General features: G+C 44.6%; 1 protein-coding gene across 2 annotated transcripts in view; it reads right to left on the bottom strand.

The window, feature by feature from the left end:
• Positions 1–18,186, bottom strand: part of ADCY8 (adenylate cyclase 8 (brain)) — a 157,334-nt gene that overhangs the window by 9,178 nt on the left and 129,970 nt on the right. For both annotated transcript variants that reach the window (XM_004679589.1, XM_004679590.2), the window contains 3 exons: positions 13,099–13,271; positions 8,103–8,181; positions 1,286–1,444 (listed from right to left, as the gene is read on the bottom strand). In XM_004679589.1, the coding sequence (XP_004679646.1) occupies positions 1,286–1,444; positions 8,103–8,181; positions 13,099–13,271 (411 nt within the window). The remainder of the gene's footprint in view (positions 1–1,285; positions 1,445–8,102; positions 8,182–13,098; positions 13,272–18,186) is intronic.

Below are 18,186 nucleotides of genomic sequence, written 5' to 3'. Positions count from 1 at the left end.
AGGTTTGGGCTTATGGAGGATTCAGAGTCCACACAGCTCCCACCCCTAGTTGCTGAGGAAAACCTCGGTCTCCTCTTTGCACTGGAAGCCATAGTCCAGTCTTCACCTGCCAGGACTGTCTGATTCTTACATCTGTCTGCATGGGAACAATAACCTTATTAGGACCCTACCAGGTCATTCAGGTCTTCATTCAAATGTCATGTCCTCAAAGAAAGATTGACCATGATGACCAGCATACATGATGTCCCCAAGAATCAGCCATGTTTAGAATGTATCAGAGTACTCCTTTTAAGGACTGTATAATATTCCACTGCTGTTTATACTATATTTTGTCCATCCATTCATTTGGGTTGCTTTCATCTTTTGGTACTGTGAATAATGCTTCTGTAAATATGGGTACACATATAACTCACTGAGAGTCTGCCTTGAATTCTTTGGATATAACAGATGACTGGATCAAGAAGATGTGTTATATATATACAATACTACTCTGCAATCAAAAAGACAAACTCATACCATTTGCAGCAACATGGATGGGGCTAGAAGGGATTATGCTTATTGAAAGAAGCTAGAAGGAAAAAGAAAAATATCAGATGGTTTTACATATAGGAGGAGCATAGGGAAACCAAATAAGGGATCAGGAAAAAAATAATAAATACAAAAACAAAATTAACAGGCAGCTATAAATCTGAGACATTCTGCAGGAGAAGGGGAGGGAAAGGGATCATAAAAGGGGGTGGGAAGAGCACAAGAGACTATGGTGATGATGCACGGGTGAGTTGGTGGTGGGAATTTTATGGGGATCACACCTGAGAGGAGGAAGCAAAAATTGTACAAAAATGAACAATGATATAAAATATAAATTAATTTTAAAAATAAATAAATTCTTCTGGGTATATACGAAGAAGTGGCTTTATGTGTGTATATACATATATGTCATATAGAATATATGAAATCCCCTTCTTTGTATATGCAACTATATACACATTTATATACATTTATATGCCCATGTTTAAATGTATGCATGCACATAAACAGAACATTAAACTTCCAGCTCAGCCTTCCAAAGATCTTATTCTTATCCATTTTATAGAGGAAGAGCCCGAGATTGGGGAGGTTGTGTGCAAAGTCAGAGCTGTGCAGTTCGGGCTGCCGGGCACCGGGGCTGGGTACACATGGTCTCCGACCTGTTCACAGAGGCCAGTGGACTCTCTCGGGAGCTTAGGATCAAAGTGTCCAACTGTCGGCCGCCCACTGCACCCTTCTTACCCGAGGCGAGCCTCACCTCATTGTCCCGGTCCTTCTCCAGGAAGTGGCGGGCCACGTGGCTGGGCAAGATGTTCCGCAGCATGTTCTCATTGTGTTCCCGCAGCTCCTTCATCTCGTTGATCTCCTCTTTGGCTTGGACTCGCCAAAGGAAGTCCAGGCGGGCTGTGTACTCCAGCTGCAGTTCGAGTCAAGGAGAGAGAAGAAACAGGTTAAACTCTCCTGGGGTGGGATTCAGGGGCACACACGGAGGAGGGGGGAAGGCTTCCCAGGCACCCGTCTGCTGAGGGCATTCCGGAGGCCGTTCTCCTGACCTGAGAGATCAGACTTCACAGGACTGTGCTCCTCCCCCTCCTGTGACTTCATATCATAGTTGTGTGTGTGGTTACCGGGCCATGCCTATGTCCTCTACCAGATTGCAGGTGCTGTGTGGCCAAGGATCCCTTGACTTGTGCAGCATGGCACCCTTACCACACAGCGACCTGTCAGCACAAGGCAGATGTGCAAGCAGTATTTGTTGACTCAATAAATAAGTTCCAATGATAGAGCCAGCTGTCACTTTCACGTGTTTATTATGTGCTGGGCATTGTTCTTAGCAGTGGACCTGTATTAACTGCTTCGTCCACACAGTCTAAAGGAAGAGGTTATTAGCTAGCCTTATTTTACGGGTAAGAAAATAAAAGCAAGCACAGTTATGTAACTTGACCAGAGACACACTTCTTGGTGGAGAAGCCAGGATTTAACCTTCACTCCAAACCCAATTCCAGTGTCGGAGTTCGTAATCACTAGGTAGGAGGAAGAAACAAATGAACAAGTAATGGAAGGAATGTGATTTTGTTGTAAAACAAACATGGCTTAGAGTCTGGTCCTTCATGTAAAGACTAACAGGGACTGGTGAATGTCTCTTTCCTCATCCCTGAAGTGGGGTGAACACCAGTGAGCCCTGGAATAGGAAGTCAGAGATAAAGGTCCCGGTCACAGTTGGCACTCAACACACATTAGCCCCTCCATCCAGTTCCTTTAGCTTTGGCATGGGGACAGCTTCCTTTCTGAAGAAAGCGATGAACCAGCTTTATTGCAGCTTTGGGAGTGTCATTGATGTCTTTGGCGATTGAAATGAACAATTGCTCCCCTTTAAACACACAACAAGAGTTCCCCGAATCCCAGTACTTAAAACATTCTGCTACTTTCTTTCTTTGTCTTATTTGAAAGCCCCATTGAGTGGCAAAGTTTTGAAAAGAGAGAGGTGTAGGTTATTCATCCTGCAGGATTTATAATAGCTCAAGCTGGAAAGGCCCCAAGTGTTCATTTTGTTGGTTGAATAAGGTATTGTATATAACTATAAAAGAAATGGATATTTCTTTTTACTTTGCTGGGCTTACGGATACTGGTGCGTGCGTATGTCACCATTATTTAAGAGATACCCACATACACATACAAACACACACACACACACATTTAAAAATATACGTATAAACCATAAAAATGGCTATAGACAAGAAGAGAAAGGGAGAGGATAAGGTGGAGAAACAAGGATAGAATTTAAATTCTTACAAGTAGATAGATTTTAAAAATACTCTACAAACCAACCTATGCGCCTACACGTATAACCACACAGAGATAATCTATTCCAAGTGTCTCTGAACACAATGATTTGATGGTACATTTTAGACAGAAGTACATAAGAATAAAAAGTTCAAAAAGAATATTAAAGCTGGGCTCTCCCTGGTGGTGCAACTGGTTGAAGCATAGCACTATGAAGCTAGCTAGCTGCAGCCACCTCAACACAAGTCTGATCCCCGGCCAGGGACATGACCCACATGACACAGCAGATCTCTCCTGTTTCGCCCGCTGCTCCCCTCAGCAGTGTGCTTCATCCATCTGCCCGTTCTGCTCCCCACTCTGTCTCTGGTGAATCCTCTCACTGCCTTTGCGCACCTCTCATCTGTACCCCAGTTCTGTATGTGTAAATAAACAAATCTTAAAAATATTAAAACTGTTTACAGTGAGTACAGCCTAGGGGAGTTGTATTACTAGACTTGAAGATAAAGCAAATAAGTAATTGCATTGGTATCACTGAAGATCACAGTTTTGGGGAAGAGAAGAGGAGATGTAGATATGATACTAATGAGACTAAGTTAATGACCATGGCACCATATGCTGGCACACCTCCGCCACCCAAGAATATTAGTTATAAAAGGAGTAAAATCTGCCATTTGCAATGACATGTATAACATTGAGGGCATTATGCTAAGTGAAATAAGTCAGAGAGAAAAAGACAAATACTCTATGATCTACTTCAGAGTTGGCAGCTGTAGATGGGTGAGATGGGTGAAGGGAATCAAAAGGTACAAACTTCCAGTTAAACAAAATAAGTCTCCTGGCGATACAGTTTACACCATGTCTACATTTAGCAGTACTGCATTGCTTATTTATAAGTTGCTAACAGAGGCTATCTTAAAAGTTCTCAGCCAGAGAAAATTTTTGTAGCTATTTATGGTGATGGTTGTTAACTAGACTTATTGTACAGACCATTTAGCAATATTTACAAACATTAAATCATTACATTGTACAACTGAAAATAATAGAACATTACACGATGATTACAGTTCAATAAAATCATGCGTGCTTCATTGAATAGGAGATTGTTTTTCATTTCTTTGCCTTGGGAATGTTCTCAACTAATTGAACCTAACTCAGAAACATGAGGAGGGAGGTCTGGATTGTTGCACCTGACGGAAGCAAAGATTTTCAGTAATACAAAAAGAAAACATGTCCCATTTTGCGCAGGCAGTGGGGAGTCTGCTTCTGAGACATACCCTTAATGAGATGCGAGAGCAGAGTGACTTGCTCTCCACAGAGGAGCCTCGTGGGTGCCGGCATCACACTTGTCTAGACCTGTGTGAAGGAAACTTTCCCTTTCCTTGTCCCCACGCTCCAGGATCTACTACATGGCCACTGGCCACGTGATGACAAGGGAGGCTCAGGCTGTGCTTTGCTCTCTGTGAAGTGTGGACGATGACCTGGCTGAGCTGTTGTGTTAGTAAATGAGCCATTGTGTATGGCAGGTGCTTAGACCGTGTCTGGGCTGAGGCCAGAGCTCACCAGGAAGAGCTGTCTCTCTGGGGAGACAGGTAAAGGGTGATGGCAGCGCACAAGGAGGGAGAGCAGTCATGTCAACACGATGTACTCAGAGCAGACGTGGAGAGCAAGGCAGAGCACTGGGAACACAGGGGCTCTGTGCTTTCTAAAGCGAAACTTCAGCATTTGCTTGGGAAATGTCAATGGAGTTGGAAGTGCATTCTTCCCCGACGTGAGCAAGCCACGAGGGCATGGCTGCATGAGAAGAGTGTTCAGGGGGATTCGGGGAGCATGGAGTCCCCAGAGAGACAGCTCTTCCTGGTGAGCTCTGGCCTCAGCCCAGACACGGTCTAAGCACCTGCAATACACAATGGCTCATTTACTAACACAACAGCTCAGCCAGGTCATCGTCCACACTTCACAGGCGAGGACGTGTAGACAGCATGAGGTGACGTGGGTTGCCTTAAGGTCCACTGACGCAGCGCATAAGACTGGCTTTGCCCTTGGGGGGGGAGGGTTTGCTCTGAGCTCTAACTCAGTCCCACACTGTGCATGCCTGATGCAGCCATTTCTACGTCTCTCTAGGTAACTATTATCCTGTTCATTCTGTAGACAGGAAAGGGAACTTGGGGGAACTGAGTCTCCCCAACTCACCCATCTCCCAGCGGCATGGCTGGGACTCAAACTCATAGAGAACAGATGATCCGAATGAAACAAAAACATGCGTTTGGACTGTAGGACGCATTAGTGGCTATCAGAAGGGAGGGGAAGTGAGGAGAGGGGGCTGCTGGGAGGAATGAGATGTGAAGGGTCTGTTTGGGCTTTTAGCAGTGACCTTAAAGTAACATAAAGCCATAAGTGGATTCTCAATAGCGAATAGCTGGCAATTGATGTTATGGTACAAAGTCATTCAATAGAAAGCAGTAAGTAAATATAAACAATTTGGCTGTGAGATGAGTCTTTCCTTCCACACAGCTCCACCCGGTGCCTGTTTTAACCTGACCCACTGTGACCAGAGATGTGACCTCACCCAGCACCGTCCTGTGCACAGGTGGTCACGTTCCTGCTGCTCTAGCTGGAGAGGCCCTGGCAAGCCCAAAACCGGGGGTGCAAGGGAACCAGCCTGAAGGGGAGACTCCGATCACCTCCGACTGTCTGCTGTCCCTGCCCAGTGTCAGAACCTGCACCTGCCCAGGAGGAGGAGGAAGTGTTTGGCATATCATTTCCCATATTTGCAAGATGAAGCGCCCCAATTATTCAGTTACATAACCGCCTCTGTCACTCTGAAGATGTATAATCGCATACGCGCCTGCAGGCTGCTGCTATCCCAGGCAGCAAGGAGCAGTATTCAGCCTGTGTTCCAAATAGAGGGCCCGAGGCACACGGGGTGACAGGGGAAGGCAGGCAGCAGAGCATGGACTTGGCTAGGGGTGACAGGATCTTCTAGGTGCTACAGAGAGAAGATACCAGGGTGACACAACCCTGTGAAGACCCTCTCCCCTGATTCCCCCCAGCCCCGACCAACACACCCAGGGGCAGCCACGCATGATGGAAAGACAATGTCCTACTTAGTGCATTTGGATTCCTGTCTGTCTGGCTTCCCTTCTTGGCTCTGGGACCTCAAGTGACTTGAGTCTCTGCTCTGGGAGAACAATTTCCTTTGCTCTCAGAGGTTTAATTTCCAAATACAATAGCCAGAGTTCAAAATTTGCAAACCGCTGGAATAAATATAATTATATTCTCACGGTAAGTTGCCAAGGTCACACATTTCCCGTGGCAGGGTGGAATGTAAGCATTATCGCCACCACCCGAGAGCCTCTACCCACAGCTACAGCTGTGGGCTGTGATAATGTGATTACAGAGTTCGCCAGCAGCCAACATGTCAGCCATCACCTGAGCACTCAGACCCTCACAAGGCGCTTCACCCTCTGGCTTTACACAAATTCTTACTCTGATGGTCTGCTTCATGGTCAAAGGAAGAATGGAAGGAATTGTATCAGAGCCTGAAAAGCTGCCGAGGAAGGGCCACTGGCAGGAGACTGGGGAGTCAGGGTCAACCTTGTTATGAAATCCGGAGCCTCACTCTCAGCATCTCTGGGGATTCGCCATCACAACCTGTGTGATGGAGGGGAGTTTTCCTGTGGGAAGAGTCCTGAGAGCCAACTCTCAGATGGGTGGCTACTTGCATGTCAGACTGAGGATTTCTCCCTTGTAAGCAGAAGCCAGGAAGGTGTGGAAGACACGACATCATTGCTCAAGTTGTCTAAACACTCAAGAGAGACCTGGAAATCTGGAAATAGCTGGCTTGAATGTCCTGGTTCCTTTCTGTCTTTGCTGTCTAAAGAAGTGGAAAGGGGGGGCCTTGGAGACAGATCTGGGTGTGAATTCTGGTTGTGCTGCTAACTGGCCGAGCAGCGCTGCTGCTTCATCTGTAACACAGGACGGATGAAAATCACCCTTCTAGCTGTCGAGAGGAGTAAATGGACAGGTGTGTAGTGAAAATTGGGCCCACATTAACTTTTTCCTTTTTTCTTCCCTGGCTAAGCTTCTGTTCTACCCTACCTGCACTTCCCCTCCCCTTTACAAGTGCCTTTATGAATGCATCTCGAAGGTTCTTGGGGTTTTGCCTGTTTCAGCCCTGATTCCTTGGGGTGGCTACCTCCCTTGTTGCCATGGTGATTTCTCAGCGATATATTTCTATTTCTGCTCTGGCGGACAGTCTTCCTGTTTTGTTCTTTCCTGGCTACCTTTTTTTTTTTGCAGTGCACCCAGACTAAACAAAGGTGGGCTGGGATCTGGAGCTGGGCAGGGAGGGGGCAGAGCCTGGCTTCCCTGGGGAGTGAAAGCCCCTAGGTGGTGAACTTCCCCACAGTTGCCTCTGAGTCTGCATGGAGAAGTCCAGGGGTTCTAGAGAGTGGGGTGACCCCTCTGGGGAGCTGCTGTCCTTGCAGAATAATAACCCCTCCCCTCAGTTCTTCAGACCTACAACAGCACTAGTCCCACAGGGCATGTACCTGATGGATAGCTCTGTGCCTCTCTCCTCCAGAGGATGGAACTGTGGGGCCAAGGAGAGGGTTTTGCTCACGAGGAGGCAGAATCAGTGGGGAGACCTTTTGTCTAAAGAGCACCAGGCACAGAGGCAGTGCTCCCTCTTTGGAGGTGAAGCAGGATGCAACACACAGCCCACACGATCTACAAATACTTCGCAGGCACCCCATTTATGGGTGGTGCCCCATTTATGTGGCACCCCATTTATGTGTGGCACCCCATTTAAGTGTGGTGCCCCATTTAAGTGTGGTGCCCCATTTAGGTGTGGCCATCTTATCTTTGGGGGGAGGAGATCAAGACCCAAATAAGTAATATATCCAAGGCTCCAAGTGCCTGGGACCAAGGGGGGCTTAGAACCTACTTGGCAGCTGCCCCCAATCATTCCCATTGACCTAGCACAGTAGGCAACTCCAACAGCAGTGATTTTATGCCAGCAGCAGATTTAGGAGGGGTCCCAGCTGGCCTGAGGCGCACATCGAAAGCACTCTTTGCAAGAGTTACCCCTAAAGGAAAGTCATCCTGTTAGCTCATCTCCAGCTTAGGCTTTTATCAGGTGGTCTTTATTTAGGAGGTGATTTATGCTAATCACAATGTGCTGCAAGCAGCTGTGGTCATTTGCTGACAAGTGCCGTGGAGTTCTATTGAGTTCTATAGCATGGGGGTGTGTGTCAGTGACAGAAAGTAGGCAGTGCAAAGCGCTAGTGTACCTGCTGTCCGTGGTAGAACACAGCAAGGAGAAACATGGCCATCAGCAGCAGCGACGCCTCCTTGGTCCCCAGGAAATCTCTGTCGGAAGAAGAAAGGCAAATGGCAGCCTGGTTACTGACACCTAGAGAGGGCTTCAAGGAGATCTCTGAGGAGACGGAGCCTCAGAAAGGTGTGGAGAGAAAAGAAAGGATGATTTTTTGGCATCCACTCACTCTGTGACAGGGTCTTCACACAGGTGGGTTCAGAAATCAGTTGGCCCTCAAGGGTATGAGGTCATTTAGACATGGTAGAAGAGTCTAGAATGTAGCATCTCTACAGTGCACACTCATTAATAATAGTGTCTTCTGTTTGCACACCACATTCTGGAGTTCAAGGAGCTTTTATCATTTTCCAGCTCAATCCATGGGAATACAAGGACTCCTCCTTTCTCCTTCTTTCCCTGTCATCCTATTTAAGAGGCAGGTATTCATCACACTTAGATTCTTATATTGCTTCTGTGATCTTTTGTCATCAATTTTTTAAAATTTCTACCAACTCTCTGAGTTGGGTACTGCTGCTGTGCTATTTCAAGTCTTCCATCTTTTAGTTAAGCCTTTGCACTCTCTATGTCATATCCTCTTGGAGGGACCGCCAACACCTCACCCACGGTCCCCAAGGGCATACTTTGTGGCATTGCTGGCTGGACCAGTCCTGGACCTGCTAGGCGACTGGGCTGGAGGCAGCTTCAGATGGTCACCGACAAGTGTGTTTTTAGACACCAACATGACCTTCTATCATGAATCCTTTGCTTGACTCCAAATGTTTCAATCTTAAATTCTGACTTAGCATGAAGCCTCTCTCAAGATGAGATAACTCAGGAGTTTAGAAGAAACAGTATCGGGCTTCGAATTCTTTACTTTGGTGAAGTGTCCCCTGGTTAAAGCAGAAATCCTCCTCTAAGACAAATCACCCTGGGGAGGCTGACCCTCAATTCCCTCACCACCTGCTCAATTTCCCCATGAAACCCATTCAGGTAATATTAATATCCACCATCCATTCATGAGTATCATCTTCGCTTAAGTCAAAGACTAAAACAAAATTACCTTCACTACCCCAATATCCAGGTTCAGTCTGCTCTTCACCAAATTACTGCCTCCACCCCCAAGCATCACACAGATGCTCAGAACTCTCACAGGTCAGGTAATGATGATCTGGTTTAATATCAAAATGGAGTCATCCTAGCTGCGACTCAGAGTTTGCAGGGAGAGTACAGTGAGCATTAATATGGCTCCCTCAAGGGATCTTCAACTTTCCCTTCTCTGTTCTCACTGGAGAATGACAGAAGCAGCAGAGGGAGCATTTTCAATGGGAGAATGAACCCAGGGACCAAGATCAGCTTCTCCTCAGAGTCTGTGCTTAAAGACCCTTTGAGCTTCTGCTGGGCCAGGGCCAGCTCAGCTCACCAGGGACTCAGGGATGGACATATGCATTACCTTGGGAATGGTATCGTGTGTATGGAAGCCAAGGAATTATGAAATTCTATGGGGTGGGACAAGATTCAGATTTGTGAATCTAGGTCCATCTGCTTTTCCTTAGAGATAAGCTGCTAATAATCGGTGATACTCATGATTATATTTCTCTTCTGCAGCCCTAGCAAAGAACATGATTATTGAGCATCTGTTATGTGCCAGGCACATTCTGGGATACAGAAGTGAAGATAATCTATACCCTCACAATGGTCCAGTAAAAGAAAGACTCAAGTAGACAGATAATTTCATGATAATCTCTACATAAAAGACATGTTGCTATGGGAATCATGGGAAGAAAAAGATCCCAGGTCACATGTTCAGGGCTGACTTAAGAGAGCAGTCTTAAAAAATGACAAAACTTCAGGAACAAAATGTGGGATGGGATCTATAAGCTTGAGGTACATATCTTGTTTCTTTAGCTAGTTGATAGTTTTTAGTGTAACGATGATAAATTAGTCACATGTAAAGCTTGAGGTACACAGAATCAGCAGGAGGGTATTTAGATCTATTTCATGTGTGTACCAGCAGGGCTGAAGTGAAGAGGGTTTGTCCATGAATAATATCTTGTCATCTCACTCAGCATTTTAGTCACTGGGGTTCATCCATCTATCATCCATCCATCCATCCATCCATCCATCCATCCATCCATCCATCCATCCATCCATCCACAATTCATCTATCCTTTTATCAGCTATCTATCTTCCAACCATCCATCATCCATCCATCATCCTATCCATGTGTCCATCATCCCATTCACCCATCATCTATTCATCCATCATCCACCACAGTCACCATAGTGTTAGATTTGTGGGGTAGGCATATTTCAGTGCCACTCTTTCCTTCATATAACTTAATTATTTGGCCCTAGAAGTTTGTGATCTCCTAAAAAAGATTAGTAATATAAATTTAGGATTCACATAGACCCATAGTCTAATCTCAGCTCTGCCACTGACCAGTTTGACCTTGGACAAGCCACTTAATATCTGACTCTCAATTCATAGCATTTGCCTCCATAGCTGTGAGGATTAAATGAGTAAATCTTGGTTAATATTCTAGGCACAGTGCCTGGCTTCTGTCTCCCTCTGTTCATCCCATAAGGCTCCTAGTACATGATCTTGTCTTGGTGATGGTGTTTAAAAAAATTACTCATTACATGGCTGTGTTTGAACAGGAATGTCCTATAGTTACTTCATGTGAATACAGCCTGACCTCTTGAGCTGACAAGCACTTTTGATATTTATTCTCTTTCTGTGTGTATGTGTGTGTGATGCGGAAGACTTTTAAAGTCTAGCAAGTCATCACTAAAAAACATATTTTCAAGAGAAAGCATAAATCTCTTGAATGATTTTGTAATCTGTTGACCAAAAAGTTGAGAGAGATGATTAGATAAAATTTAGAAGAAAAAAATCAAAGAAAATTATGAGTGGTCTTTCAGTCTTTAGGATGTATTTCAGTTGGAAAAAAATATGGCCTGTGTAGAAACAGCAGAACACCCAAAGTGAGTCAGGCAGGGCAAAGAATGTTCAAGAAGGATTGTGATTTCAATTTAGGAGACTTTGTTTTTTGGTTATTGTTTCCACTCTTCTTTGAAGAACTTCCGAAGAAAACCAATGTTTGAAATATATAGAAACCACAATATTTGCTTGATATTCAGTGGCAAACACTTAATAAACAGGGATATTTTAAAATAATTTGTTCTTACTAATAAAGTCCCTGAATTAATACTAGCATTTTCTTACACTACTAGAAAAGGACACGATTAGGTGAAAACACATGTAAAATAAATATAGATCTCAGGATTATAACAGTTGTTGAGATCATCTTCTTTGATGTATAATACAAATGAATATTTAATTTGAGAATCATCACTGCAGAAGTATTTTATGCTAATTGTAGTGAATCTGGAACCCAATAAAAATTGTCTGTAAGCCTACCACCCAGACAAAACAATGGTTACTATTTTTGGAGTCAAATAAATGTCATTTCCTTTTTCTCTATAGAAAAATCCATTTACAAAATTTAGGATTATAGGTTCATACTGTTTTATAACCTACGATTTCATTCAGTACATATTATGAAAATAACTCCAGATAATTAAGCACTTTACAATGTGAGTTGTAGATCCATTCTATTTTGCAATACGTGCATCATTCACAATCTAAATCCCTTGTTTTTTTACAGGTAGCCCAAGGTCACACAGATGACATCTGCCAGAAGTAGGATGAGAACTCACATTTCAGTACCACATTCAGATCTGGGCCACTGGGCATCTGACTCAAACTTTTTCTTTAGCTATCAGTTCCCATTTCCCTCTTAAGACCCAAAATAAGTCAGCCCGTTTGAATTTTTAATTTCGTTGCTCTACTAATGACCATGATTGTTAAATGCTGCTTTTACATCATCCCTGTTTTAACACTTTACAGGTTTTGCTAGTTTTAGTTCTGGTCTCAGCTACAGCCCTGTGTGCTCTGCTCCTACACCTCCTCAGTCTCAAATTCAGGGTCTGGCTTCTCTCTCTTCTAGCTCAGATGAAGCTCCACATGGCAGGCAGGAGTGGGGTTTGTTTTCCTACGGACTAGGGGAAAGGTCAAGTGGCATCACCAGGAAGTTGGACCAGAGAATTAACTGGGACTCATGGGAGAAAGATGAGGGAAAGAGCCAGAAAATTCCTTTCCCCTCCTCCCTTGGGACCATGCCTCCCCCCCCCCCCACCTACCCAGAGACACAGGAATTGGGCTAGAGAGCAGATATTCATGTCTTGGTTATCTCTCCACAACTTAGGCACCATAACATGGCTTCCTTCCTTGCCTTATTCACTTTCCCTTTCACACACTGTGCTTTCCTCTCTTGGATTAGCACATTAGCCTGTTTCAGCCCCAGCCTCTGTTCTTTAAGGAATGTAGGCCAATATATTGTTGGTTTTAGTATTTCTATTATTTCAAAATGCAAGGAGCATAGAGAGCACTCAAAGCAGTGTCTGCATTGAGTAAGACTGAGGTTGTCCAGTCACCATCAGACCGGTAAGTCTGGGAGATGAAGGGATCCTGCATTACCAGGCAGAGGAGGCCTGAGTTAGTCCAAGCCATGATTCATTTATCTGTAATGCATATAAATGACCAATTGGTAAAATGGGGATTTTACTCCGTGAGGCAGCTGGTGCCTAAGCTGAGGAATATGAATATTCAGCCATTCCCATTGGTTCCTCTTCCCACTGGAAGTTGAACATGTATTATAAAAATAAACTCAGAATGTATAGGCTGCACCCTTTCCCCCCAACCCCTATTGGGGTGATGTTGCTTTACAACGCCAAATATGATTTAGGGAATAAACTCTCACCTCCTCAGGCTCATGCTACCTCTCCAGACCCACCATCCCAACACCCATAATTCCTGCCCTGGATCATCGGGTCCCTCCCGACTTTGCGCCCTCCCGCCCACCGCCCGCAGCAATGCTGCACTACACTGGACTCTCCGTGGCCAGTACTCACTCTCCACTGTGGTTCAGGTTGTCGTAGCGCAGGAAGAGCCCGGCATAGAGGGTCTCGGTCAGCAGCGCGTAGATGGCGATCATGATCAGCAGCACGGCCAGCTTGAGGACAGAGTTCAAGCGCAGGAACACCGCGCACGTCACCATGGCCAACACGCCGGTGAAGACGAAGTACTGGAAACAGAGAAGACGGGCGTCATGTTCCATAGGAGTGCCAGGGTGCCCTCTCCCCTTCGTGGGCGCCAGAGGGTCTCCTTACATAGACGCTGGCCGAGCATCCCCAGGGGGCGGCTTGGCAGGCCTCAAATTCAGTAGATCCCATCTGGAACTCTTCATTTTCTTAAGTTTCCCCCAGCTCCTAGCCCTTATTTGTTGGGGGGAACCAGCCACACCGTTCCCTAAGCCAGAAACATCCAGTCCCACTTTGTTGCCTTCTCTGTCCCCATGTCACACCGTCATTTGTCCCAAGTCTGTCTTCTACTTCCAGGTGCTCCCCTCATGCCAGCTTTCCCTTCCAACCTGGGTCTGCCTTAGCTCTCCCCTACAGTGTTGGAATAGTTTTCTGAAAGTTCTTCTGTTCCCATCCCACTATCACTCTCTACCAGATTTTTTTTTTAAGATTTATTTATGCACACAGGAACTGGGGTGTAGGCCAGAGGTGCAGGGAATAAGAGGATTCACCAGAGACAGAGTGGGGAGCATAACAGGCCAACTGACCTAAACACACTGCTGAGGGGAGTCGTGCAGGGACAGGACAGGAGAGGTCTGCCGTGCCATGTGGGTCACTCCCTGGCTGGGAATTGAACTTGGGCTGCAGGGTGATAGCACTGAGACTTAACCCCTAGGCCACCAAGGCGGTCCCTCCACCCAGTATACCTAAAGCACAGACATGACCACACCACTCTTTATCTGCAAGTCCTTTCATTGCTCACCACTCCCTCAAATTATGTTCTTTTTCTGAATAGAAAGCTACAAGATTTCATGTAACAGATTTTTGATCTCTTGCCAGTACCAGATGTGTCCCAGCCTCGCTATCTATTTGTTGTGCCCAGTTTCTTTGCTCTCTGGTGCCTCTGGGCTCTGCACACCGCTTCCTCATTTCTTAAGTCTCCTCCATCTAGGTAAATGCTCCTCCTCTAACAAATGTCAGCTCAGGTGTCTCCTCCCCTGAAAAGCCTTCGTGCACATATCTGGGTACTTCTAGTAGTAGACTCATTGTTGCTGCAAGGCACCACTCATAGCTCAGAGCGTCTAACAGCCCGGACTGGGAGCAGCTATTCAAAGTGTAAGTCGGAGCCACTCAAAGGCTGACATATTCGAGTGGCTCCTGTTAGTTTATCTGCTCAACCAGCTTCCAGCCTTCTATAGGAAACTCTTCAGTCTATTTCCCTTAGATCTGTGTCCTAATACATCACTCTGGATGGTAAGTTCAGATTATCTGTTGGGAGAAGAGAGTAAAACTTGCATTATCAGTACTTTGATCTTTACATATGTTTTCTCTTGTAATTTTCCAAGTAGCTGGTCAAAATGGGAAAGAGATTTCCCATTTCATAGGTAAGGAAACTGAGGTAGATAGAATTTAGGTAAATTACTCAAGCTCTCACAATAGAAAATGGGATGTCGGCCCCTGGAGGTGAGCCAGTCCATGTGCCTGTGACTCTTATATTGGGTGTGATCATTTCTAAAATCTATTCCAAACTTGTTATATGTCATTGTCATCATTTTTGTAGCAACTGGTTGTCTTCTCTCTCCTGTCACAAGAACAGACAATTTCTGTATGGGCAGAGGGTAAGAATTTCTAAAAATCCCTAAGCAACAACTGAACACATTTATTGACTTTTTATGTCACATTGGCCCATTCACAGACCATTCACCAAGACACAACAAATGCGAGACCTGCTTGAACTCCCCGGAGTGTAGGTTGGATTCAGTAATAAGCAAGGCGCTGTCTCTGCCCTTAAAGAGACTGATGTCTGAGTTACTCTTCACTTTTGTCTCTCCTTTTCCTAATAAATCCAATTAGGTCCTTGTCTCAAATGGATAATAAGCTTTCAACTATCCGTTAATATCTTGACTTGGTAAGAGTTTTAGGTCTTTGTGCAGGAGGCTGTGAGTGAAATAAGCAGGCAATGACAAGTTCACTTCCAGAGTTCACTTTCTCCATTCAGACAAACTCTCAAGACCACCCCCCCATTTTAACAAAGGAAAAAGGGGTAGACCTGAGGGGTCCTGTTTCACTGTGACCTGGATTACCACAAAGGGCTGTGCAATATTTTATTGGTGCAGATTATGAATCACCTATTTGGTCAAAAGTAGTTGAAATTATTGTGGTCTTGATCAAAACCTTATGAGGGCATAATACATAAGTATTTGTTTTAATTTACAAAATGTCATATAAGTATTAATTGAGCATCTATTGCCATCAAGGCATGGTCCGGGCATTGTGAACTTGAAGGTGAGTAAGAGGTGCCCCAGGCCTGATGGAAGGCATGTTCTAAAATGTGAAGCAGACAGAACAACACCACTGGAATAGCCCATGGAAAGTGCTCCCTCTCTATGGAGAACACAAGCACGAGGAAGGGGGAATGTTTTATAGGGCAGGTGAGTTTGAACTTGACCTAACAGATGGGTAGGATTTCACATACTGAAAATGGAAAGGGGATGAACATTCTAGGAAGAGGGATTGGCTTTAACTCAAAGATATAATGGAACAGATTTATAGGAGAATGATTGTCTGGGGTATATTAGAGACCTATTTAGTTAGTAAGGAGAACTAGTAAGTTGGAAACATGTTGCCTTCCTTTTTCTACTCAAGACTTTGGGAGATATTGTAGCTAATGTGCTCACATGTTGCACAGTGGTATGAGGCACACAGATGCAGTGGGCTGAGATAGGCGGCAAAGCCACATTGCAAAAATCGTGTGTCCTAAGGAGTCTGCATTTTATTCTATAGCCTCCAAGGAGCTATAAATGAATTCATTAGATCAGTGCTTTGGGAATAAGCAATGGTAAGGCATACAGGGAGGACTGCAATGCATGGAAGACAACTGAAGACTTAAAACGTGATTTGGGAACTAAAAGTAGATGAAGGATCAGAGATTGTACAACATTTTCAATTTTCTGTGGAGGTGTGGAAGAGAGCCAGAAGCAATGCCAAGACTTCCAACAATGTTTAATCTATTAACCAAGAGAAGTAAACTACAGAGAAAGAAATGAGTTCAGTTTCAGACTTCCTAAGCCTTGGGTATTGAAGCACTGACCATGTAAGGGCACAGAGCTGAGGTTTGCAAGATGATGGAATCCAAGAAGGCACATTTATCATAGCTCAACTCAACTATCAAGGGTGGAAAAGGCCACCCACCAGGATATAAAAGGTAAAGACAGGTGATATGGGGACTAAAATTTAGAGACCACCAACTTTTTGGGACTGTGGAGGAAGAGAAATAAGAACATTGATGGAAGGAAGGTTGGTGGGTATGAAAAGAGTAGGAAACACCAATGAAACAATCAATAACCGAAGAATAAAAGTCTCTACAAACAAAGGGCTTCATGGTAACATCTAAATAGAAACATTGAAAATGCTTTCAAAATAATTTAAAACTGGAAAGCAGGAAGTAGCATTTTATATACAGTATAACTATGATAATGAAAAATAGTTGCACAGATATGCCATGGTTTTGATGAATTATTTCCTTCTGTAATTCTCTTTAATTTTACTGTCAGCTCCAGAGGGGATGAGGCAGTGGGGTGGTTGCACTGTCTGGGATAATTTCTTGCATTCCTGTGCCCTATGTCTCCCCTGTGGTAATGGGGCTCTCGGCCCGTGCTGATATTTTGCCAGTAAAAACATAATTCCAGGATTTGTCTGAGATATGATAGGCACAAGGTAAGGCTTGATGAAGAAAAGGGACAAGCTGTGCTTTCTAATGGGTTACTTCTGCCTTAGAGGAGGCAAGAAAAGATCCAAGAATGACTTAGCACTTCTGGACAAAGAAAAAGAGATGGACGCTACATGGCCAGCAACAGCTTGGTACTTGAGTCAGGGAAAAGAGGTCAAAGGGAGGGAGCAAGGGAGAAAAGTGAATGGACAGACACAGGATCTGTGAGGCAGCTGAGATTCTTACACTAGATGAACTCAAAGAAAGATGGAGACATTGACAGTGAAGATGTCTGTGATCAGGGCTGTAGGTAGGTTGACAAGATAATTACAACCACTTCTAGGCACATAGTCTGGAAGGTACCTCATATTTGCTTTCTGAATTCTGAAAATAACTCAAGGGCAGGTACTATTGTTATGGCCATTTTATAGAAGGGGAAAATATAGATGAATGCTGAATACTCAGCATTTTCTTCTCTCAGATGATGGGCTGGTTTCACCAATACAAATAAAATAACTTCAGTCTATACTGAAAAACATTGGACTCCCCAGAGGTGTCAAGGTGAAAAGGAAGCAAGATCTGCTTCTGCTTGCATGAAACAAACATTTTACAAATGAATGCATCTGTGTTGCTCTACAATTGTTGAGTGACGATCTACAAGATATCGCGAGCATGAGAACACTGTCCTAGTGTATCATAAATGGCCTCAGCAGTATACATACATCTTCCACTCAGCAGAGGAAGGGGAAAAAGTGTTCTTCACATGATAGGGCATGAAGAGAGCAAAAGCATCAACCAACATGAATCATCCTCACTGCATCCACTTGGATGCTGCCAAAAGCCTACCATGGACTCCCAAGACAATAAAGAAACAGAGCAGACCATTTTCTGAAGCTCTGTTGTCCAAAGAAAGAATGGAATCTTTCAGAGAACAATGAAATTCACCAATGTGGAAACAATTGGTGAAGCAAAGAGATTGAGTGCTATGAAGTTTGGTCTGTTCAAATTTCTATTCATATATTGCTCAGACGGCTATGTAGAAGACTTGCGCATTAAAAAAATTTTTTACAGGGCCCTCCCTGGTGGCGCAGCAGGTTAAAGCACAGCACTGAGAGGCTGAGGCCACTTCCACATGAGTTCGATTCCCGCCTGCCCTGGAGGTGACCACATGGCGTGGCAGACCTCTCCTGACCCGCCCGCTGCTCCCCTCA

The sequence above is a fragment of the Condylura cristata genome, unplaced genomic scaffold, assembly GCF_000260355.1.
Source record: "Condylura cristata isolate star-nosed mole 26May11 unplaced genomic scaffold, ConCri1.0 scaffold00009, whole genome shotgun sequence".
NCBI classification, from domain to species: Eukaryota; Metazoa; Chordata; class Mammalia; order Eulipotyphla; family Talpidae; genus Condylura; species Condylura cristata.
This window is presented reverse-complemented; position numbering and strand designations above follow the sequence as displayed.